The 25,161-nt window shown below is 44.4% G+C and overlaps 1 protein-coding gene and 1 long non-coding RNA gene across 2 annotated transcripts in view; both read right to left on the reverse strand.

The window, feature by feature from the left end:
* Positions 1-22,758, reverse strand: part of LOC308587765 (vitellogenin-1-like) — a gene marked incomplete at its 5' end in the record, with an annotated part of 39,598 nt that extends 16,840 nt beyond the window's left edge. Inside the window, 15 exons of the mRNA XM_081195528.1 lie at positions 129-315; positions 541-660; positions 1,428-1,499; positions 2,158-2,282; positions 11,390-11,487; positions 11,589-11,806; positions 12,563-12,772; positions 14,006-14,131; positions 16,375-16,540; positions 16,654-16,814; positions 16,939-17,086; positions 18,116-18,276; positions 19,351-19,512; positions 21,920-22,171; positions 22,642-22,758. Of these exons, the coding sequence (XP_081051654.1) occupies positions 129-315; positions 541-660; positions 1,428-1,499; positions 2,158-2,282; positions 11,390-11,487; positions 11,589-11,806; positions 12,563-12,772; positions 14,006-14,131; positions 16,375-16,540; positions 16,654-16,814; positions 16,939-17,086; positions 18,116-18,276; positions 19,351-19,512; positions 21,920-22,171; positions 22,642-22,758 (2,323 nt within the window). The remainder of the gene's footprint in view (positions 1-128; positions 316-540; positions 661-1,427; positions 1,500-2,157; positions 2,283-11,389; positions 11,488-11,588; positions 11,807-12,562; positions 12,773-14,005; positions 14,132-16,374; positions 16,541-16,653; positions 16,815-16,938; positions 17,087-18,115; positions 18,277-19,350; positions 19,513-21,919; positions 22,172-22,641) is intronic.
* A 957-nt stretch (positions 22,759-23,715) lies between these two features.
* On the reverse strand, positions 23,716-25,016 carry LOC308587453. The gene is made up of 3 exons (XR_014008397.1): positions 24,865-25,016; positions 23,948-23,965; positions 23,716-23,829 (listed from the first exon to the last, which is right to left on the reverse strand). It is a non-coding gene; the product is annotated as an uncharacterized lncRNA (long non-coding RNA).
* Positions 25,017-25,161: the final 145 nt, after the last annotated feature.

Below are 25,161 nucleotides of genomic sequence, written 5' to 3' on the forward strand. Positions count from 1 at the left end.
ATGGCAAATTTAATGTATTTTTCAAAACTTTTTTTGAAAAAGCATTTTCGTGGCATTTTTTATACATGTGTAGATACCATCCTAGGTAGTCGCTGTGCTTGGTAGTTGATAAATTTCTATTGCCTTACCGTTTCCATTGACTGATGTGTGAGTAAAATGAACCAAGTTTATTTGAAGTGGAAGTCCAGTGCATGTAGGCACAACACCGTAGATTTCTGCAGATACTAAATTGTTTTCCCACTGCATGTTTGGATGATTTTTAAGGCTATCTGCAGAATCTTTTATCCAGGGCAGAGGCATTTTGCCATGGAATATCTGCAAAGAAAGTTTGTGCTGATTAAACAAAGAGAACGAGAATATCACAGGCTTCATGTCACTGTTCCTTTCATAGGAAAAAGAGGTTGCCAGTGCAATAGTAACTAATGCTGAAAAGTTATAATTGCACCCAATCGAATCCTGAAAGCAATCACGTTCAAGAGCCTAAAGAAGAAGAAGAAAATATAATTTATATCTAAACAACATGCATGTCAAAAGAGGCACCTGCAATGCATCCTGGATCACATCAGGAGTGAGCTCCACATATGCGATTTCTTGGCGTGCTAATTTGAGATATAGTCCTCCAAATGTTGGGTCGTGTCCTCCTTTTTTCTGATCGAAGGGCTGTGTGATAAGAAATAGAAATGTACTGAAATTTTTATTGTTTTTTTTGTCTATTATTTTAAGAAATGATTGTGTACCCGTTTTTTTGCAACACATGCGTTTGCAATGTTCAGGGTGGCTTAAAACACTCAAACAAAACAACAGGGAAATCTAATGGCGATTAAACAACCAACAACAACAGAATTAAATCGAAGGTGAAACCAAAATGATTGGGGGCAGGGGGAATCAGCTGCAAAAGAATTCTCATTCTGGCAGGTCAAATGTCTTCTTGAATGAAATAAATAAATAAGCTAGGCTGTGAAAAGGAACAAGAGGCACACCCTGAGTTAGGGAATTTCACCATTTGGGTGAAAGTCAACCAGGCCTTTGGCCGATTAACATTCTGCAGCCTTTAAAATGTGTTTGGGGGTGACTTATTGCTTTTTTGTTTCTGTTTTAACTCTTTGTTTGTGCTTTTATCTTCTATTTTCATATTGTGAACTGCCCTGAGATCTTTCAACGAAGGGCGGTGTATAAATCCAATAAATGAATCAATAAATAGATTCAGAAAAGGTAAGCACATCCCAAGCATGTAGCACATCCCAACCAGCCATGCCTTGCTTGGATATGGGTACCAATGGGACACAGAGAAGAGCATCTCTATCAAATTTTATGGACTGAGCATGCTAGTATGGCAGGTATCATGTGCCTAAACAATTTTGGGCCTTAAACAGACATAGCATTTGTAGTAATAACGCATTACGAGGTTTATTATGCTGCCCACTTACCAAGTCATGGAGCCTTCCTTCTGCATATGCCCTTCCAAAAAGGCGAGATAGTCCTATACTCTTAACGCCAACCTGTGTTGAAAGGGGGTGTATGAAACAGTTAAAAGGGCTTTCTATGCTTTACATAAATCAGAGCAGTTTCAGAATATTTTAAACAATTAAGAACTATGTTTCAGTCACTTGCATTTAATACATTTATGAAGGCTGGTTGAGCATGAGTTAACTTAAACCATTATAGGCAAAAGTTGTAATTTGTTAGCAACAACAATAATAATAATTTATTATTTATACCCCAGCCACTCTGGGCGGCTCCCAGCCGAATATTAAAAACACAATACAGCATTAAACATTAAAAACTTCCCTAAACAGGGCTGCCCTCAGATGTCTTTTAAAAGTAAGATTGTTGCTTATTGCCTTGACATCTGATGAGAGGGCATTCCACAGGGCGGGTGCCACTACCAAGAAGACCTTCTGCCTGGTTCCCTGTAACCTCACTTCTCACAGTGAGGGAACCACCAGAAGGCCCTTGGAGCTGGACCTCAGCGTCCGGGCTGAATGATGGGGGTGGAGACACCATGTAAGGATGATCTGCCCCCTTCTTTTCAAAGCTTAGTGTATGGAATGCTCATGCTATAGAAACAAGCCAGACTCAAATGATTTTTGTAAGAAAATAAATTCAAGGTCTAACAGTACAGGCCTAATAGAATTTATAATGGACAGCATCTGTTACCTCTACAAGATCAGAGGCGACGCCAAGGATGTTTGCCCTGGTTTTGAACATGGTAAACAATGGGAGGATATTTCCTTCTTTGCCTATGCTGACAACCTCAGCTCTCAAACCAGCCATAAGTCGTTCTGAAAAGGGAGATAAAACAACAAGCAATAAGGCCGGTCAGTTCTTCAAACTGCATAATAATACGAATTTAATTTCCTACTTGTTTAATGTGAAAACTGCATCTTATGAAAAAGCGAAGAAACTCCATGTACAAGACCAGCTGCATAAGAAAAAGAGGCAACTGTGTCTGTGTACTGTGATTTGGGCTTGACACTCTCTCTACATTTGACCAGTTCTTCTGGAATAGGGAGAGGGAACAAGACTTTATAGAACATGTTGGAGGAGAGAGTTACAGCTCCATCACAGAGCACTTCCTATGCATATGGAAGGTCACCGATTCTCTGTTATTTCCAGTTGTTGTTTTTTTAAAAAAAATGTTGTTATCATGACTGGGAAATATCCCCATCCCTGGTTTAAGTCAATGGGCCGATTCTAGATGTTTCATGGAATTGTAGATCGTAGAGTTGGAAGAGACCCCAAGGGTCATCTAGTCCCACCCCTGCAATGTCCACACCTCATTGGCCAACAATATCTGGAGGAAGCTGTTGCCTATGCCTCGCCTAAAGAAACACAGAAAAGTGACTCTTTTTGTAGTGTGAATAGACACACAAGAAAGATGTTATGACAGACATAGGGCTGTCAAAATGGTAGACCCATGCCTAGCGCTCTCCACCCTTCTCTTATAATGTCTAATGTGACTTTTTTTTGTGTGTGATTTATTTCCCTCCTCTATATGACTGCATGACATCAAGCAGGGAGTTTCAATATATCCCCCTCAGCTATGCTAGCTTGAATGCAAAAGTGAAATGCAAGCCATTCTGTTGCTGAACTACTTGTTCTATATGTAGGCTGTCACAAAACAGTGCTGGGACGCTGTCAGGGGTTTAGGTGCAGAGGCACGGGCAAGGGAGGAAACAGAGAGCGAAGGGGAGGAGACAGAGGAAAGGATGAGTGATGACGACGACCCGAGATCTCCCAGTCTTTCCAGTGAATCAGAGGATTCACAGAAAGGAGCACCAGTGGCCAGGGCAAGGGGGGAATCTAGAGAGGCATCCCAGGAAGATAGAGCCAGAGGAGACTCAGGGGGGAGCAGCTGGAAATCGGGACCAGCGTCACCGCCAGGAAGCAGGGAAGAGGAAAGGAGCCAGGGGGGAAGCGCTGGCAGCTCACCACAGGAGGGAGGGCAGGAGTCAGGAGTGGCCACACCTCCATCGGGGAGCGAAGAAACGGTTAAGAGGAAAGTGGAAGGTTGGGCGCGCGCGCCAAGTTCAAATGCAGAGGAAGGCGGCGCAGTGAGCAGCCCCGAAAGGGAACCAGGTCCTAAAGCCCGGCGCAAGGAGGCAGAAGGGTCCGGGTCAGCGTCAGAAGAATCCCGGAAGGAAGAAGCCCCGGGGGGTAGAGGGACCCAGAGGAGGACAGTCAGGAGGAAAAGGTGGAGCAAGGCTAGGATATTAAGTTGGTGCGCACGGGGCGGAGACTCAGACGGAGCCTCGCCGATCTAGCTAGTAGACGTAGAGTTGCAGACAGCAGCGTGAGAATGGAAACTGTAATTCAATAAAGACTTTTACTTAATGACCGCTGGCTAGCGTGATCCTCTGTGAGCTAGGATCTTGAAGCAGCTCTGACAGTAGGCTCCGTCTCTACATTGTGGGCATCTGCAGCCTCGAGGAGGGGAGAGAAACAGGCGCCCACTAGCGAGCTCACGAACGGCAGGAGACATGACGGCTGAGCAGCAGATAGAGGACCTCAGAAAAGCAGTGGCACAACTGAACGCCGAGGTTCTCGCATCCAGGAAGAGAGAGGACGAGGCAGCTGCCGCCTGCAGGGATCTCCAGGTCAGGTTAGACGTACTGGCAAAGCAAACACCCCGGCAGGAGGGAATTGGGTTGGCGAGACGGACAGGCGGACTGCTCTCTCACTTCGATGGGAACCTGCAACAGTATCCCAACTTTAGAGCCGACGTACTGTGCGCACTGCAACTGTTGCATAAAGACTTTAGAGATGAACAGGAGAGAGTGGGGTTCATCATGTCCCATCTGCATGGGGAGGCGAAAGCATGGTTGCGCAATTTATGGAGAGATAACGATCCGGCGCTCCAGAATGCGGATGCCTTTATTAAAGCGATGGATGGGTGTTTCTTATCAAGTATTGACATTGATCTTGCACGGAAGGAGGTGCATGGGCTGAGACAAGGGAGGGCCAGCGTCAGACAGTATCATGCCCGCTTTTTCGCCTTGGTCAGCGCCCTGGAATGGGACAGAGATTCGGCTCCTGTAAGAGACCTCTTTTGGGAGGGACTGCACAACTCGATTAAAGATGAGATAGCGAGGGGGGAGAGACCCCGAACCACCCAGGAGGTCGTTCAGAGGTCACTGGCTGTGGGGGTGAGGCTGGAAGGACGTCCGTGGAGCAAGGACGAAGGACGTGGAGGGCGCGAACCAGCCGGGGGCCCCTCCTTCTTTCCCAGAGAAGCAGCACGGGCGCAATCCACGCCTCCGCCAGGAGGAGGAGCCGAACCTATGGAGGTTGGAGGTGCAAGGGCTCAGTCAGCAACCAGAGCCCTAGCACCGGCAGCAGTGAAGGCGAAGCCTCCTAGAGGGACCAGGAAGTGTTACGTCTGTGAGCAGCCAGGGCATATGGCGAAAGAGTGTCCCCAGAGGCCCCACAAGCTTACTGCAGCCTCAGCAATGGTGACTGCAGCAACGCAGCAGGGAGGACCACAGCAGGGAAACGACGATGTCTGGCTGGAGGAAGAGGCACTGGGGCCCAGCCAGACGTGTTAGTGACGCAGTCCCCAGAGATTTTACAGCCAGTGAACCCCCTCCCGCCCAAACCAGTAGTGAGGCTCACAGCATCTCTCCAGCTGCCCACTGGAATCACCATGGACGTGCCAATCACCATCGACTCCGGCAGCAACGCGGACTTTATAGGGCAGGAATTTGTCGACAGGCACGCTGTGCAGTTGCTGCCGGCCACACTGCCCCTGCAGGTTGTCACTGTGGATGGCAGGGAGCTGCTAGGGGGGCAAGTGGTGAAGCAGACGCCACCAATGGTGATGCGACTTGGAAATCACAGGGAAGTCATCAGCTTCAACGTCACTCAACTGTCTGACACGCCCATTGTATTGGGCATGAGTTGGCTGGACAAGCACAGCCCAACGATGGCTTGGTTCCAGAGGCAGCTGGTTTTCGGCTCTTCCTTTTGTGCTGAACACTGCATCGTACCCAGGCAGGAAGGAGAGGAAGAGGAGTCACAGCTGCTGCTAGGCACGCTGCAAGCGATTCCCCACAAGTACGCAGAATTTCTGGAAGTTTTCTGCGAGAAGGAGGCGGACAGGCTACCCCCTCACAGACCATATGACTGCAAAATTGACCTGCTGCCGGGGGCGGCGCTGCCTAAAGGGAAGCTGTATTCCATGTCTGAGGACGAACTGCAGGAACTCAAAGACTTCATCGATCATAATTTGGAGCGCGGTTTCATCCGAGAGTCTAAGGCAGCGGGGGGCAGTCCTGTATTCTTTGTTAAGAAGCGAGACACGCCCCAAAAAAGACTCGTAGTGGATTACAGGATTTTGAACAGTGTGACCAAGCCGTCGGACTTCCCCATGCCCCGCATCGACGACCTCCTGGCGAAGGTACGGAAGGGAAAGGTGTTCACCAAGTTGGACCTGCGGGGGGCGTACAACCTCATTCGCATGCGGGAGGGTGATGAGTGGAAGACAGCCATGTTCACGCCACTGGGTACCTACGAATACAGAGTTATGCCTTTTGGACTGCAAAATGGCGCTCACGTTTTTCAAGCATTTATGCATCACGTGTTGGCGGGACTTCTCTACAAGACGTGCGTCTGTTTCTTGGATGACATCCTGATCTTTTCGGAGTCGCAGCAAGAACATGACAAGCACGTCAAGGAAGTGCTGGGCAGGCTAAAGCAACACAGGCTCTACGCCAAGCTGGAGAAGTGCCAATTTGACGTGCCGGAGGTGGATTTTCTGGGCTACAAGCTGTCTGACAAGGGGCTCGCCATGGACAGCGCCAAGGTTCGAGCAGTGTTGGATTGGAAGAGCCCACGCAACCGGAAGGAGGTCCAACGGTTTGTCGGCTTTGCGAACTTCTATCGCAAGTTTATTAAGGGCTTCGCGATGCAGACGGCGGCCATCACTGACACCCTTAGCTCCAAGAAGAAGAAGTTCATCTGGACAGAGCAGGCGGAGCAGTCCTTTCAGGCCCTCAAGCGTCTCTTCGCGTCGGAAGAGCAGCTGCTTCATGTCAACCCCAGCATGCCGATGAGGGTGGAGACAGACGCTTCGGACAGAGCAGTGGGGGCGGTCCTGCTGCAGAAGGACCAGCAGGGCGTGTGGCGGCCGGGAGCGTTTTACTCCAGGAAGCTCAGCAAGTCCGAGCAGAACTACACCATATGGGACAGGGAGTTGCTGGCCATTCATGCAGCGTTCAAGGCGTGGAGGCACTTTCTGATCGGCGCCAAGCACACGGTGCAGGTTTGCACGGACCACAAGAATCTGGAACACTGGCGCACGGCACAGTTCCTGAACCAGAGGCAGATACGTTGGGCTGAGTTCTTTGCGGACTTCGACTTCCGAATAGAGTATGTCCCGGGGGACACCAACATCATGGCAGACGCTCTCTCCCGCAAGCCACAGTATCTGGAGGACGCAACACCAGCGGCCGCCATGCACATCTTTGCACCGACAGTGTGGGCGTGCGCCGCGGCGACCGTGGACCTAGAGGCGGTGCGGCGAGCGTTGCAGGGGGACTCCTTCGCACAAACAAAGATGGCAGAGGTGCGAGGGGGCAAGGCAGCGGCCAACGGTTTCCAGCTGCGAGATGGATTGCTCATCCGTAAAGGGGCCATCTACGTGCCGGGTGACGAACTTCGAGCCAAGGTGCTACAGCAGCTGCACGACGCACCCACGGCCGGGCACTTTGGCAAGGAGAAGACGGTGGAATTAGTAGCCAGGGATTTCTGGTGGCCTGGAATGAGAGGGGAGGTCGCAGACTACGTGGCGAGGTGTGACACTTGCCAGAGGGCAAAGACGGTGCACAAACCGCCGGCTGGACTGTTGGAGCCGCTGCAAACTCCGGTCGAACCTTGGGAAAGGGTGGCTCTGGACTTTGTCACGGATCTGCCCAGCTCAAGGGGCAAGACGGCAGTGTTGGTGGTGGTGGACCTGTTCTCCAAGATGGCGCATTTCATTCCGTGTGCTAAGGTGGCCACGGCAGAGCAAACCGCCAAACTGTTCATAGACCACGTGTTCAAGGTTCACGGTCTGCCACGGTCTATTCTGTCCGACCGCGGGCGGCAGTTCATCTCGAACTTCTGGCAGAAGCTGATGGGCTTCCTAAACGTCAAGATCAATCTGGCGTCGGCGAGACACCCGCAGACCAACGGGCAAGCGGAGCGAGCCAATGCCATCATGCAGCAGTACCTGAGATGTTATGCGAACCAACAGCCTGCGACGTGGGTGGATTACCTGCCGCTTGCAGAGTTTGCCTACAACAACACGAAGCACGTATCCACGGGCGTCACGCCGTTCTTCGCCAACAACGGGCGGCACCCTAGAACCTTCCCGGGACTGGAATGCAGGGGAGAAGGGGAGCCGCAGTCAGCAGATGCGTTCGCGTCGGAGCTGCAGGAAGTCCACGATCAGCTGCGGCGCCACCTGGAGCTGGCTAAACACGCATACAAGGTACAAGCGGACAAACACAGAAGGGTTGGCGAAGAGCTCCACGTGGGAGACTGGGTCTGGTTAGCAGCCCACGCAGTGCCGGCCAGGTCGTTGGCCAAGAAGAAACTAGGGCATAAACAACTGGGGCCCTACCAAGTCGAAGAGCAGGTCAACCCGGTGGCTTTCAGGCTGGCGCTTCCGGAGGGTTCCAGAATGCATCCGGTGTTCCACAGATCGGTGCTCACTCCCTACAAGGCACCGCACAGGTTCCAGGAACCCGGAACGGCGCCGAGTCCGCTCAGAGAAGGAACGGGGCACGCGGGAGTGGCACAGGAGGAGCGCATCAACGAAGTCACAGAGATTTTGGACTCCAGATGGGGGGAAGAGGGAGTAGAATACTTTCTCGCCAGGGAGGGCACCCCGGCCAGTGCGAACAGCTGGGTGCCGGGCTACGCTTTAGACGAACCTCTGCTCAAAGACGAGTTTCATGCCCTTTTCCCACATAGACCTATGCCAGCGGACTTTTTCGACGACTGGCTTTTCACGCCCACGCTTTCGGACAGCACGTTCAGGGGGTTCGACTCGGACGAGGAACCGACACGAGACGTCCGTTCCCCGGAGGGGTCACCCTCGGGATCTGTCTCAGAACCCTCGTATTGGTGGGACGATAGGCCGGAGGAGCAGTTCCGCAGGAAGTGGCTGGACTGTTCCGGCCGAGCAACGCCGCCTGGAGGAAGTGCGGGAGAGACGGACATGGACATTTTCGGGGACGACCCTGGTTTCGAGCATGGCGGCACAGAGATGGAAGAGGAGGTGACTGTCGTCAACGAGAGCAGGGAGGAAGACCCGGAAGAGTTCCGATGGAGGCCTGCCACGGGAAGCGACCGATATCCGACGTTCGTCCCTTTGCAACAGCAGCCCCCAGCTCCAGCACCGGAAGGAGGGGAGGGGGGACTGGGGGGCTTCGAGGGGGGGATGGATGTCAGGGGTTTAGGTGCAGAGGCACGGGCAAGGGAGGAAACAGAGAGCGAAGGGGAGGAGACAGAGGAAAGGATGAGTGATGACGACGACCCGAGATCTCCCAGTCTTTCCAGTGAATCAGAGGATTCACAGAAAGGAGCACCAGTGGCCAGGGCAAGGGGGGAATCTAGAGAGGCATCCCAGGAAGATAGAGCCAGAGGAGACTCAGGGGGGAGCAGCTGGAAATCGGGACCAGCGTCACCGCCAGGAAGCAGGGAAGAGGAAAGGAGCCAGGGGGGAAGCGCTGGCAGCTCACCACAGGAGGGAGGGCAGGAGTCAGGAGTGGCCACACCTCCATCGGGGAGCGAAGAAACGGTTAAGAGGAAAGTGGAAGGTTGGGCGCGCGCGCCAAGTTCAAATGCAGAGGAAGGCGGCGCAGTGAGCAGCCCCGAAAGGGAACCAGGTCCTAAAGCCCGGCGCAAGGAGGCAGAAGGGTCCGGGTCAGCGTCAGAAGAATCCCGGAAGGAAGAAGCCCCGGGGGGTAGAGGGACCCAGAGGAGGACAGTCAGGAGGAAAAGGTGGAGCAAGGCTAGGATATTAAGTTGGTGCGCACGGGGCGGAGACTCAGACGGAGCCTCGCCGATCTAGCTAGTAGACGTAGAGTTGCAGACAGCAGCGTGAGAATGGAAACTGTAATTCAATAAAGACTTTTACTTAATGACCGCTGGCTAGCGTGATCCTCTGTGAGCTAGGATCTTGAAGCAGCTCTGACAGACGCGATGAAAGGGAAAGAATATATTTTATATAGCATTTCACCCTCACTGGAGCTTACTTGATAATTAACTGTTACTGAACAAGGAGTGCCATTTGATTTGGCATTTCAACCTGTATTGCTAGACATTTTAAGCTTCCTAAAAGTAATTTGGCACAGCAATCTGTATCTTACCACCTGTCTTTAACAGGACACCATGATACCTCTATGAAACTGTTAGCAAAGGTGGCAAATGTCTTTTGGTTTCTTACCATTTTCAGTATGTTATATGTGACTGATGAGAGTTGTGATTCAGTGGCATCTGGAGGGTACTACATTGGCTACTCCTTCTCTGGAGATACTAATCATAGAATATTAGTAATTTCTAATATATTTTTCATGCCATGATATCAATTTAGCTAATATCTGAATATGGTCATCAACAGTTACCAGCAGTTTATGCCACTTTAAGCACTCACACTATTGAATCTTGGAAGTATTTGCAAGTTATTCTACTTAAATTTATAGTGCATGAAAAAAACTGAGCAAGGACTAAGGAGATAAATCTCATTCCTTTAACTTTTAAAATAGTATATGACAATAAAGATGCTTTGGAGGGAAGAAAATTTCATATACCATGAAATTATTTTATCTCTTCAAGAGCTCCCTACATACCTCTGTGAAGTAGTAGGTCTGTATATCCTAGTCATGTTCATGGTACTTATTTTTATTATGAAACTGATTTCATGGTCATGTAAAAGTCACGAGGCACAGCAGTAACCTAAGGCACTGTGCAAAAATCTAACTTCGCATTTTCTGAAATTTTCATGAAATATTTGTCATTAGCTTTTCAAGTGTACTAATAAGTTACACAACTATTAAATGAGCCTATATTATTTTTATTAAGTTATGTACGGTATTGAGTTTGTTTGTAGGGCGGTTGTTGTTTCCCCAGGGATATGCAGAAAAACTCTAGGATTTTCATGGTTATTTAAGAATGGAGCCACTTAAATTATATAATGTAAAACTTTGACTTGCCTGAAAATAACATGACATTTGGCCTAAAATACACAAGGTGTGTTATCTTGTTCTCCCTCCAAACAACCAGTAAATGTATCATTGGTATTACATTATTAATAGGAGGATGAAGTTAAAAAAAAATACAGTGGTACCTCGGTTTTCGAATGTAATCCATTCCGGAAGACTGTCCGAGTTCCGAAACGTTCGAATACCGAAAACATAAAACGGAAAACTCAAAACAGAAAACTCAATACAGAAGTCGCGTTTCATGTTCGACTTCCGAGGCACGTTCAAAAATCGAAGCATTTACTTCCAGGTTTACGGTGTTCGAAAACTGAAACGTTCGCCAATGGAGACGTTCGAAAACCGAGGTACCACTGTATAACATAGGTTTGTGGCATAAAAAGCAAATGTACCCCCCCCCCTTAAAATATGAGTCAAAATGCTTATAGGTTCTAGTTTAGGGATGAGAGAACATTTTGGTTTTGCAGACTGCACACCACCCTGCCCAATGCATACTTTCCTCCCCAGGTCTTTCCCTGTGCTTTCTGAGCTAGTCACATGACAAGACATGGCTGATTTCTTTCTGGTTCTTAAAACAAACAGCTTTTACTCTTGAAACAACAGGTTCATCTTTTTAATATTTTAAGCAATCACTATTATTCTGGGAGGAATAAATAGTATCTGCGGAAAAAACACATGTCTCTTACCACTGTGAAGACCAAAGAAGTAAACCATGCTGTGGCGATAGCTAGGCCGTTGAATCTTGATGCTCAGTACTTTAAGTGCCACTCTGCAGGCAGAAGCCCTGAATAAAGAAAATTAACCAACAATGTTCACATTTACTACTGCTGTTTGCTGTGCACTGCTCCTTTTATAAAGAAATCATTTTTTAAAAATTATGCTTACATCTCTTGGCAGTCAGGAGCTCTGCAAGTGGCCGCTTCACGTATAAGAGTTAACAGGAAATATTTCACTTCTGACATGGGTGTCTCTGATGCAAAATTAGTCATTGCCATCAATGAAGGGAGAGCTGGTAGGGATTCCATATAAACCATGGCAGCACATTTACGAGTTACGGGTTCTATCTTGTTGTCCATGACGATTGGAACAGTAAGTGCTTCCACCTGTGCAACATAGATTGAAAGTATAAATTTTGCACTCTTATTTTTCTCCTTCCCACAATGACTTTGGCTCACAGCTCAAATAGCTTGTACATGCTAAGCAGGCATTTTGTCGCTTCTTCTTTGAACCACGGCAGCCAGCCCCAACTTCCACAGCATACAAAATTCAGTGGCTTGCAATATTATGTAAGGGACTTCTGTTAAAACAAGATGGAGCTTTTCAAGCAATTATCTGCAATGTAACTTTCCTGATTCCTGCTTTTCAGAATAACATGCCCAGGCAAGATTTAGGCCCTTCTCCTTCTCTGCGTTTAGAGAACAGAGCCTCTAAAGGCTGGCTCCTAGAAATATCTGCCACTTAAGAAAAAGCAAAGCGATATTTTCTGTTGATGTGTTTTTGCTTGTACAGAAGAAAGACACATTTCGACTGGATAAAGCACCCATTGGCGATGTGAGTGACTTGCACATCATCTGCTGCCTCAACTGTTTAAAGCAATATATCACACACCGCTCTCTCACTGTAACCCCCCCATGAGTTTCAATTCTGTGCATAATGGTATACATATCTACACAGACAGGGGCTGAGTCATCGCCCGCTTGGACGTTCATTCCCTACCTGTCCCTAATGCAACTGGTCTTTGAGAAATAATGTATCACCATGATCAATTAGCATTAGAAAAAAAAAGATATTCCTAATAGCTCTATAATGTTGTTGAAAACCCCCCACAAGATCCCCACAAAAATGCCATGCCTTCTTACCCGTGCAGGATACTTCTCAACAAGGCCTCTTAGAGCTAAGATGGCAGCGCAAGGATGGAGGGAGTCAGGAGAAGAAATGAGAGCTGCAAAGGTCTTCATGATGGGCTTCTCAATGATGACATGTCCCACATTTGCTAAGGCCTTCAGTACCAGCATTTGTCCATCTATGTCGGATGTACGTTTTGCTTTAATTGCAAAATCATTCAAAGGCTGTTTTAGAAGAAAAAAAAGTGGTTTCAAAATTAGTTGCAAAATAGTTGCTTTAAAAAAGATATGATTTGAATCTTGAATTGATATTGGGGACAGCTTTATGAACAGCCTGTGATCTCAAGTTAGACATGAGTAGGTTTGACAGGGGTTGTCCATCAGCATCTCCTATGTTGCAGGTCTCAATAAAGTTGGCCAAGTACCATATACATAGCCAGGGGAGGTCTTTCAGAATAGGAGGTCTTATGCACTTTCAATAGGGCATCCCCTTCAATAGTCTTTCCGAGGCATTCTGCATTAGCTGTAGGTTCTGGACCAACCTAAATATAGCACCTTACAGAGTGAATTGCAGGAATTCAATATGGATGTCATGAATGCCTGGCCTACCATATCAAAGCCATCCCAAAGCAGGAACAGCCAGAAATATTGCACCAGCTCTAATGAAGAAGATGGATACAGGAGCAACCCCTCCCCCACAAAGCTCTTTCAGCCCATCCATAACAAGCTGCACCTCCTTCACTAATACAAAGATCAGGACATAATTATCCTTTGGATAACACATTTCTCAAACTATTTCTTTACAAATTTTGGCTCAAAAAACTTAGAAAATGCCGATTTTAGGTTGGAATACGTACGTTAAAATGAAATGCATATTTAAAAATGCATTAAATATTTAAGTATTATTTGTGTGGATATTTTTAATCAAATAATAATGTGGAAACAGGATGGAAAGGACATAGAAATTAACGCACGCAGAATTGCCATGGACTAGAAATAGACTGACCTGCCCATGCTTAATGTTAAGATAACCTGGAACAAATGACTAGATATGTGTTGCTATTGCTTTCGGTGAGGAGTGAATCATACTCAGTTTAAACATTTTCAAATAATTTACAGTAATAATTACTTTATAGCAGTATTATATGATTATTTGAATGATCTATTAAGCAAATAATATGTAAAGATTCTGAGAACTACTGAGACAAGTATACCATGGTAGTGTAGTGCTAAGAATAATTCCCTCCCACACCTTATTTTTATTTCAAATTGAAGACAGTAATCCTGAACTCACTGAAACCAGCAGCAAAAAATCTCATTGTTTTCAATGTGTTGCAATTTCCTCTAAAGACTGTGCTCAACATACGCATCTTGTAGGCTGATAATAATAGGCCAACTTAAGCACCTTATATTGTTACTCTTTAAATGATGAAATGTCATTGAAAAATGGCACAATACCTTGATGTATTTGTCAGGGCAAGTTTCTGAGGATGAACAGTATTTTTTAACAACAGTTCCGTAGGCAAGGCAGGTAAAACTGCGGTAGAAACTTCTGGGGCCTTTGAGGGCATCTGTCACAATTGCCTATTGAGAGACAAGTTGGTCATTGAAACATACAGAAAACAAATTATTCATCTCATTTTAACATATGCATCAATTAAATCAGGTCTGGATGCATTTCAGACTAAACGAGAGAAAATAGCCCAAAGCATAACAATTGCTGGGAGTGTATAAAGTGATTGATGGTGTTGCAAGAGTTTCAAATGTATATCATCTCAGTAATTTTTACAACTGTTTATCCAAGTAAGACAGCATTATTCCTCCTATAATATAAATGTGTGGCTGATACATAATGGGCTTGCCAAGGGAGAAGTAATGGCTCATCACAGCAGAGGTAAAATTTGAACTGGGGAACTCCAGCTCAGTTTCATAGCCCATAAGAACATCAGTCTTCAGGAGGCCAACAATTTCTCAGAGACTTGACTAAATGGGTTGTCACCAACTAAGTCAAACTCAGAGTAGAACCATTAAATGCACTTCATTTCATCATGATGAACTAGTCCAGTGATTTCAGTGGATCTATCTGGGTATGACGATAAAGTGTGTTCTCCCTCATGGAGAGCACAGGTTGCGGGTGGGGCTGACAAGACACCTCACTGTTACTAGGCAAATGGTTTGGCCATCCTTTAAGCAGGGGCGGGCTGTTACTGGGGAAATCTAGATGTTGCCATTTGCTGATTGACAGCCCTATTTGTTAAATACAATGCTCACAGCGAGGAACTTCCTCTTTTCACTGCTTACTTCGGATCACCCGCCCTCCCTTCCCTAATTTTAGGCTGTTTGCTTGACCTTGCTATGCCTGTCATGGGGTTGTCTGCTTTGGGGCAGGGACCCGGTAGGAATTTTGTCCATTTGGCTGATTAGTGTGTGCCATTTGGTTTTTGCCTACTGCGTAGCAAATTGTCACAACTTGTAAGGTTTGTGGTTAGGCATTGGTCTTGGAATTGGCTGGTGGAGGGGTATGGATTCGGCTGTGCCTGCCCCTCCAAAATGCTGCTGCTGCTTCAAGGGTTTTCCATTAAAGGAACCCAGGGGCTCCCCATGCTTTTGTCCGAAACCCCCTGGCAAGGGGCTAGGGCCACGCAAGCCCCTGAGAGCATTCTGGGGAGAGGTGAGGCGTGGTTCCCAGTCCCGTCTCTCTCCCCAGGTGACTTACCCTTGCTGACTTCGCGGGGGGTGCGAATGTCAGAGCTGTCCCCGTGCGGGGTCAGTTAGTGCTACCAATGCCTAAGCGACCACTCACATTGCTGTAATTTGAATAAAGTTGTGGCCAAAATTATGCCAAAAACCTTAAACAAAAATTGTCAATTGTGTTTTTCTTTGGGGGGTGTCTTGGGGACCTTGACGCGCAACACCCAAATAGTACAAATAGCATCCTTGATGCCCATAGCATTTCAGAGACCTGCATTAAGAGGAACCCATAAGATGGGCCTTCAGAGCTATCAATCATCTGCACTGCAAGAATAATAGCCATAGCCATAGGATCTTGGCCTGCTTGCCAAAGGAACTGCCATTTTAAAAGGACCATACATAACCGGTATGCATATACGTTAGATTTTATTTGCCTCATACTCTCTGACACGCACCTTTGTATATTGACCTAGCCTTTATTTACTCCGCTATGAATTTAAAGTTAAATATTAATAGGTTTTTTTGTCCAGCAGATGTGTGTGGTTACACAGCTCTGTTACCTGATATTGAGGGAAAACCAATGAAATCATACTTAGAATAGACCCACTGAACTCCGTGTGGACCAAAAGTACTTGTGTCTGACTTCAGTGGGTCTACTTTGTGTACCAGTAGCTTTGGATATCACTTATTATTCAGAATTTGTTTGGGTTTAAGTGGCTTGTGGCACTTGGGGAGAGGATGGATGTCTGAGGTGGTTACCAAACTGGTGTGTTTCAGGGTTTTAAAAACTGTTGCCCCCATGGGATTTGTCTTCTCTTGGGGCTTGGCTAGAGCTGCTCAAAGGCATGGAAAACAAGAACTTAAATCCAACATGGTGATGGACTCCAACTCCTATAAGTCCTAGCCAGCATGGCTGGTGGTCAGGGATGGTGGGAGTTGCAGCCCAGCAACATCTGGAGGATACAATGATGGAACAATTCTAGTCTGAAGACTTCAGGATGCCTAGGTTGTAGGAACTGTCAAATTTTAAAGTCGCATGCACTTATTCTTGCAAACCCCCCGCCCCCCAAAAAGATCAATTCAGAGAAAGCCAACATCAGCAAACAAAAAACCCCGTAATGCAAGATGTCTTTTACCATAGCTGTTTCTAGGATTTCTGGAGATGGAGTACAGGTATGAAAGAAGGTAACAAATGCCATTGTCGCTTCAATCCTGCTGATTTCTCTCTGATCAAACCTATGTTTCAAGAATCTAAGTGCATCTGGAGTACCAGCAGCAGCAGCTAGTTGTACGATGAGGTGTCTGCAAGAAAAGAAGCAGCAATCAAGTCTGAGCTCTGATCACTTTAATTTAGATCTTATTCAATTATGCTTTTCAAGCATGAAAAGCATAACACACTTCCTCTGTTATCTTACCTGAGTGTTGGCTCATTGGCGTGTTTTCTAAAGATCGAATCTAAATATTTTGTATCGTTCATGTCACGCACAAGTTCGATAGCCTGCAGGTATTTAATTGCACCATCTCTTGGAAACTTTGCATTTGGGTGTCCTGCCAAATACTGCAATCTTTCCTCAATCTGTTGGATAGATTTTTTTAAAAAATAAAAAAAAGAGAGCATTGTCAGGTATTGTTTAACGCCTCAGGCAAAGAACACTGGTATGTTGCAAAGTTCCATTTGCATTACCATTTTTAAAACTTACTTCTCTCTCTACGTTGTTGCTCTTTATCAATGGAATAGGAAGAGGAGGAAGTTCATAATTAAACCTGTAGGTAAGTGAGCCCCATCTCTTCAAGTCAGAAGGGACATGTGGCAAGTGGCCATGCATATCGATGAATACCATTTTAAGCCTAGTGTGGAAAGACCCAATGAAATTTAGTGAGCAAATAGTAAATACAGAAAGCTGTTTTTTGTCTCTTGGCTTTGCAATAATAATAATAATAATAATAATAATAATAATAATAATAATAATAATAATAATAATTTTCCTTTTGCAGCAGAAAAAACAGGACTAAACTAGCAAATATAGTATGTAAATTTAAAATGCTTCTTTACTTGAAGGTGGATCTGACCTTCGGATTATGAAGATTTGCTGAATCTAAACACATAATGGGTAATACTCAATCTTAGTCATATCTGTTGACTTCTACAAACTTTTGCATATTCATTTCAATGGGTGTACTGTTCTTTTAAAGAAACCCTTGTTTATTTATTAATATGAAACACAGTCCTAAAAAAGGGAAGCAGCCATATCAAGTACAAGAGAACTACCCCTCCAAAAGAAGATATTCAGGAGAAAATCAGTGCAGCGTCCCCAATCGAGATTAGGAGCTTGTTCCAGATTGGGGCATCAGGGCTCCTTTTTCTCCAAAATAAAACCAGGCAAGCTAAGCACATGTTTAAACATGAACTGCTATCACATGTACTTTGGTCTGAAGAGATTTTTTCACTACTGTACTGTGATTTTCCAGGATTCTCCTATTCACTGGGCTTCCACGCTTTAAATTACTGTATACCTTTTTTAAAAATCAAATTATATTTGTTATGGTTTTTATATGTGTGCATAGCTTCAGATTTATAGCTAACCACGACACTCCAGGGAAATCCATAGGTTTATGAAATGAAATGCTGGTAGATATTGAGACTACTCTTAAGAAGTTTGACTAGGTAATTTGGGATGGTGAATTTAGGGTTGCCATTTTTTCATTTTTCATTAGCAAACCAACAAAATGGTCGAGCTTTTTGTTTAGGAACCTAACTCAAAAATAGTGAAAACCCGAAAACCAGTACATGTCAGGAATTTTCCTGACCTATGGCAAGCCTAATGAATTGATAAACGGGAAAGCATTTGTAAAAAGGGAGCAGTTATACAAAGGTACCTGGCCTCCATGATGCCTGTTGTTCCACTAAGCTCATTGAATGGTGCGAACTCACGGATTTCCACACCTTCGACCTGCATAATCGTTCTCTCGTTGTCTCCCTTTTGGGCATCCCTAAATCTGTACTTGAATGTAGCTGAGCCTTGGAAAGGTTTGACTTTCTGTATGAAAACAGGCAGCGGCAAGTCATATATTAGAATTTTTAACATAATCATAGCAAGTCCAGAAATCATCACACATAGGGTTGCACCCAATGCTGGGTCCATGCAGAGGAGACACATGGAACATAATAGGCACACGGCTAATTTATGCCCATTCATTTCAATTGGTCCAATCTGATGAGGAGAACTTGTTTGGATACAACCAGTGTGTTCAAGGATGTGTATTGTCGGCACCTCTCTTTTTTTGGTTAATAAGCGTGACACTTATAGTAACAACTTCATGGTGAGTACCGGCATCTATTTTCTAGAAAAAAGCACTGGATACAACCAGTGGCGTAGCGTGGGGGGTGCAGGGGGGGCCGGCCGCACCGGGCGCAACATCTGGGGGTTAGGGTTAGGGGGCGCAAATCCACGGGTTAGGGGGCGCAAATTACTTGCCTTGCCCCGGGTGCTGACAACCCACGCTACGCCACTGGATACAACTCAATCAATATTATTTTACATTAGCAATCTCTACCATTGCGTTTGGCAACTAGCAGACTACAGAATCTATCCAGGCATCTGATGCCCAATAGATCTCTATTGGATCGCTTGGTCAAGTGATTGGGTGGGGAGGAGAGAGAGAGAAGGAGAAAGAAAAGAACAAATGGATTGTCCTATCAGAAAATAATATTGTTTCTGAGCTCCCCCCACTCCTTTGCAACCAACTTGACTGCCTCCCTCTGTGGTTTATGCTTTCCAACTCAGACATGAATGGCACATGCAAACAGCTGCATAGATTGGTTGCAGTGCAATGCAACATTGCGACTGCTCTACATGGAAACCCATGTGTGTCTAACTATATGGTACTAGCAATTTTACCACATCATTGCCCCCATCCCCACCCACCTAGCAGCTTGTGATCGCATGTTAAAACTGCTTGAACAGAATGGCAAATCCTGCAAATGAATGGCTTGCAACAGAGGTCAGCATCCATGCAACTGTCTGCAAATGAACAACCAGTCGTGGATCTTCTTGCAAATGTGAACAGGACCACAGATGATATAGTTATATACACACAACCCCCATACTAACCTGTTGGCAGGCTTCACATGGAGTAACATGCGACGCACCAAAGATCTTGAAAGCAGCGTTGTCACAGTCGTTTAAGTCCATGGACTTGGTCATGAAGATCTCATCGGCTTTTACAGCATTTTGAACAAGGTATGTTGTGTTGCACCTTCCCCAAATACTATTCTGTAAAACGAATAAATAAATCAGATTGGCAGGTTCATTGAGAGAATATTGGTCTTCTTGTGAAATTGCCTTAAATAACCTTACTCTAACTCCTTTAATGAACCTCTCAGTTTTTCTTATATCCTTCCCCCCCCTCCCCTTACACACATTTCTTGTCAAAAATTCCAACACAGGTTTCTACTGAAAGATCACTGGCAAACCCTGACGGACTTCAGTGAAGCCATGGCTTGTCCCACTGGGAAGTTCTTTATTCAGTTCCAATTAGGGCTTATTGTATATGAAGGATAATTTGAAAATTTTAATAAAAAATGTGGTGAAATAATTTGATCAGTCAGAATGAAACCTCAAAAGCAAGAGATTTCAGAGTCGGGGCTGGCTCTTTGCCCCTAAAAATCCCATTACACCTAATCTACAACTCACACAATCCTCTCTTAGAATCCTTAGAAGCAGATGTGCCATGAAAGCAGCAATAATTAAGCACCACTGAAGAACTGAGGAACCTTAACTCTCTTTTCTTACATTAGCAGGTTTCACTCAGATCTATAACACCACGACATGATTTTGTATTCATCAGAAGTGCAATATCTGTATATGCGGAGAGTTTTTACCAAGTTTGAATACTGTTTTTCAAAGTGTTTCAAGTCTGGAGTGCCTTCCATATGTCTTATGCTCGGCCTTTAGCTAATGAGCAAATTTGCACCCTGCAAATCAGATCAGTCTCACAAACTAGGAACTCAACATTAAATGAAAGGATGGGGGAAGAGCTTGCACTGGAAGAACATGCCGGCACTTCATGCAGTTCAAAATGTGTGAAGTTTGGCCCTTGAAGTATTTCCCACCCTTGCCCCTTCCCAAAACAAGCTTCTTGTGGGTGAGTAATCATAAGTAGGGACATCACATTGGCCACACAGAACACCTTGGCAAGCTGTGATCACAGTCATTTATGTCATTAGGTTTGATCATTAAAATCTCATTGCCTACTTCTCCTCGAACTGTTTATCAGGTGATATAAATGATAATAAGCTACTTAATGCTGATATCATGCAACAAAATAAAAAATAAACTCTAAAACTGTACAGCTAACCCTGGTATCACCTGGTTTGCCTGCATTAAGTCAAAAGGATTTAAATGGAAGGAATTCAAAATTGGCAACCAAAATAACAAAGGACCTGGATCAAACCACTCTGAGAAAAAGGCTACAACATTTGGGGCTTTTTAGTTAAGAAAAAGGCAAGTAATTTTTTTTTTTGGTGGCAGCAATGAAAGAGGTATATACCATTATGCATTGACACGGAAAGAGAGAATTTGTTCTCCCACTTTTATAATATGAGAATCTGAGGCAAAGCTGAATGATGGGAGATTCAGGAGAGACAAAAGGAATAACTTTTCCCCCACAGTACATAGGATCAGGTAACAGATGTCACATGCCATTGTCTGATGCCTACTTAGGGCAATGGGAAGTGTGGAGAAAAAATAGGATGGCTATAAAACTAGGCACAATGTGATACAGGGACAGAATATTGGTCGCAGTTTCCAAACCAATTTCCTAAATTAAATATTACTGTATTAAAGTATTTGTTTTCTAAATTAAAGCAACCCTATTCTAAATTTCATACCAAAAAATAATTTCAGACGTTTTCAAATATCAACATCTGAATCAAAATTGGCTTGATTAATGTAAATATGGGACTGTGGAAGTGAAATTAACTGTAGTCTGTAGTCAGGATTTCAATATGAGCCAAATTACAATTTAACACAGTGTAGTCCTGACATCACTCTATTGCAAGCTTATCCCCAAGGCAGTTTTAACTTGGCCAGATTTATTTTGTAGGAGATTAGGTATTCTAAAGGTAATTTGATCATCTGCAACTGCAAATAGAAATTATGGTGTGTGTGTGTGTGTGTGTGTGTGTGTGTGTGTGTGTGTGGAATGACCACATCATTTGATCATTATGATCTAAACCAGAGCTAAGAAGTTTATCTGTTGACTCCAATTCATTCTTTGAATTCAAGTACATGAGCCTCATTTTAGGGGTGGAAGTTTGACTCCTGCTTATTTCGATATATTTATAACCCATATTGGTCTATTAACTTTGTTGTAGTATTGGAGGAATATGATGTAGTTAACGTCAACAGCGATGTGCTGGTTCAAATATGAGCTACAAACTCAGCAAGTAGCCACATTCTTTCAGTTTACAGCTGCTCCCCACCCACCCACAAACTATTACATTGAAATAAACTGGCCAGTCTTACAGCTATTGAAAGGACTGCTGATAAAATGTAAGTGAAGTTCTTTGAAATTCTCAGGAATAGAGAGAATACGAATAAAAACAGCATATAATCGTAAGTGCCTAGTGTGAAAATAAAAGCCACAGTACTATAAATGCAACGGAAATTAAAAGTTCACCTCTCTTAAGTTGTAGCTTTTCTGGTCTAGCTTCATGGAATATTGCAGGTTGTTCAGAAGTCCTTTGTAGACTCCAAGTTTATATTCTGAGAAGTGTCCTGAAGCCATGATGTCATCAACAAAGCCTTTCCTGTGGCGAAATGTAACTATGCCAGGTAAGTCTTCCTCAAACATCTTGGTCAGCTTGGATGACTGCTTGAAGTCCTGCTGTGGCTGGATGCCATTGAGCTCAAGCACTTCAACGCTATGAAGCTGTCACACACACAAACAAAGAGTAAATTTTGTGTTATTTTCTACCTCCCTTTAGAATCCATGTAGGTTATTTAAACGGCAGTCTTCAAAACAACACCTTCTCAAAACAACACAAATTAGAGCTTAAATGTTTCCCGCCTAGCATCTATTTCACCACATGTAAACTACACATTCATGTTAATGACAGGACTTCATTATTACATGTGTAAGAGTCTTTTTACTGTATCTAAGGCTAGCCATTTGAAGTTGGAAGCCTAAAAGAATGCTGAAGTGACGCTAACGAAGCCATTTTAGTTTCACTGACTTGACCTTTAAGAGTTTTCAAGAACACTACAAGTGAAGACAAATGTAGTATGATAATAGGACCCTTCCCCTTTGCCAAGAGGCCAGTTTTGTCATGGGCTGACAGGCTGATCAGCTAACCAAAGCAGTCTTGCTGCTTCCTCCTGTTCCTTAGTTCTCTCACTTGCCACCACTCCTATTGCAGCTTCTTGCATCTCTACCATCTGGGGAAAGTTAGCAATGGTACAGGCATTCAGGTCTCTGGAATGGAAATGGCATTGTCTTAGACCCTTTGCTACAGACATTATGTTAACTTCCACCATCAGAAAGGAAGGAGAAAGTGGATGCAGTGAAAGTGAGTGAGTGAGTGAGTGAGTGAGTGAGTGAGTGAGTGAGCAGAGTGGGTCAAGTCTGGTGTGCTGTTATTATTACTGAGAAGGAGCACTTTGAATATGTGAACCGACTTTGAACCCTACTCTTGTATCATGTCTTGTCTTCAGCCTAGAGCAAGCCCACATAATTTCCAACCCAGAAGGGTTTACAAAGCTTTCTCTATGTGTAGCCAGGCTATGACCTGAAGTGAATCTAGGGTAGGATAACAGGGTTACGTCTGGCACCAGGACAGGATGACAGGGAACAACGGGTTCTGCTGCAAACCTATGAGGAAACCCTTTCTCACTTTCACCCCTGCAATTTCAGTAGGAAAAGGCAGCAAAGGTTTTCATGCTGCATTTGTTATTTTTAAAAGATATTTAAATGTCACCAGATTGCTCAAAATATGCAGAGTGGTGCATAGAATATCATTTGCACTCTGCAGGTACTGAAGTAGCCACATGAAATTAAGAATTGTCAATATTCAATGACATCCCACTTTGTTAGAAAATGCATTAGTCTTTGTTTATTAGTTACAACCATCATTTGATTAAATAATTTTCAAGGCATCACAGTTGGAGAACAATTGAATTGATGCCACAATAAAATTATTGTGCATCTGAAATTACATCCTATTGTCTTTTAGACCACTAAGCAGAATAAATCCTTCAAGCCTGAGTTTGGCTTGAGCTGACTGAGAATTGCCTGGTAATGTGCGAAAAGGAATTTCGCTCATTGCATAAATAATAATACTGTTAGGTAAGGTCTATGCAAGTTGCATGACAAAATTGAATTATTTCCCCCTCAACTTTAAAAACTCACAGAGAAAGTTAGCTTTCAAGACTGAAAAAGTTCCCTTACCTGTAGAACTTTACGGTCTGGTGCAATTTGGCCAATGGCAATTTTACATTTTAATTTCAGTCCAGAGCTTCCTGCACCTTTCCCTGGGAGTCTGATTGTATTTTGAAATTCGACTGCATATGTGGCAACATCACCTTCAGTTTCTGGAGGGAGGGAAATCCAAAGAAATATTATAGGCAACATGTGAAAAATATCACGTCAAATATTTCTAAAACTGCCAAAAAGCTTTCAAAATTGCGTACTTCTTTTTTAGATACTTACGTTTTTGTTGCTGACAACCTGAAAGATAAAAAATAAAGTTAAAACAGAGGAAATGCATTTGTTCCATGAATATTTGTACTTCATGTTTTTTTGGGAATACATAGGCATGAAATCTTTGTAAACTGCTTAGAGTTAAGCTTATTTACAGTTAAGCATCTTACAAATTGTGCCAAAAAAGAGGTGTTTTTTTTTAAAAAGATGTTGTTTTATTCATGCAAACCTTTTAGGTATTTTCCATTTACTGATAAGAATTTTAAGTTCACACTCAGTCACACTCAGAGAAGACCAGACACATTGAAATTAGTGGATGTGACTAAGGTACTGTACTTTTCTGTGTATAAGACTAGGTTTTTTTCCTTTAAAATTATGTTAAGAAAAGGGGGGGTCACCTTATACATGGGGCAATTTCCTCCCATTTTCTTAATTTGGAGTTCCCCAAAATAGGAGGCGTCTTATACACAGGGGTGTCTTATACTCGGAAAAATACATTATATCCATTGATTTTAATAGGTCTGCTCTGAGACAGACTTAACTGAATACCACCCACTGATTTCAATGGGTCTGAGTTGGAATGAGCCAAAATGAACCACATCCCATTATTTGCTATAATAGAGAGCTATGAAACAAGCACGGTCCAGTGGTACCTCAGGTTAAGAACTTAATTCATTCTGGAGGTCCGTTCTTAACCTGAAACTACTTTAGCTAATGGGGCCTCCTGTTGCCGCTGCGCCGTCGTCGTGCGATTTCTGTTCTCATCCGGAAGCAAAGTACTTAACTCAAGGTACTATTTATGGGTTAGTGGAATCTGTAACCCGAAGTGTCTGTAAACCGACGTACCACTGTACTGTTTTACATTTGAAATTTCTATAACACTTTCCCCCCAGCATTTTTGATAGATAGTACCTATCTATACTTACCCACAAGGGTCAATGCCAGTGCTAGAATTAAGGCCTTCATCATGGATGAGGAAGGTACAGCTGAATGGGTTGCTGCCACTTTTATAGTGAGGGATATTCGGTCACGTGATTATCTTGGACATCTTTTTTGATGAACCAGCATATTTTGGGTACATTATCGATTGACCAAGCAAACAAACATTGCTTGGGTCAGAAAGAGATATTACAAAACCATGGCAGGACTTTGCTCAAATATATGTTTGATGTAAACTAGGAAAGCAAAATTCTAATAAATTATAGTTATGGGAAATAAAATGG

This window comes from Podarcis bocagei, assembly GCF_964188305.1.
Source record: "Podarcis bocagei genome assembly, chromosome: 5".
Classification (NCBI taxonomy): Eukaryota; Metazoa; Chordata; class Lepidosauria; order Squamata; family Lacertidae; genus Podarcis; species Podarcis bocagei.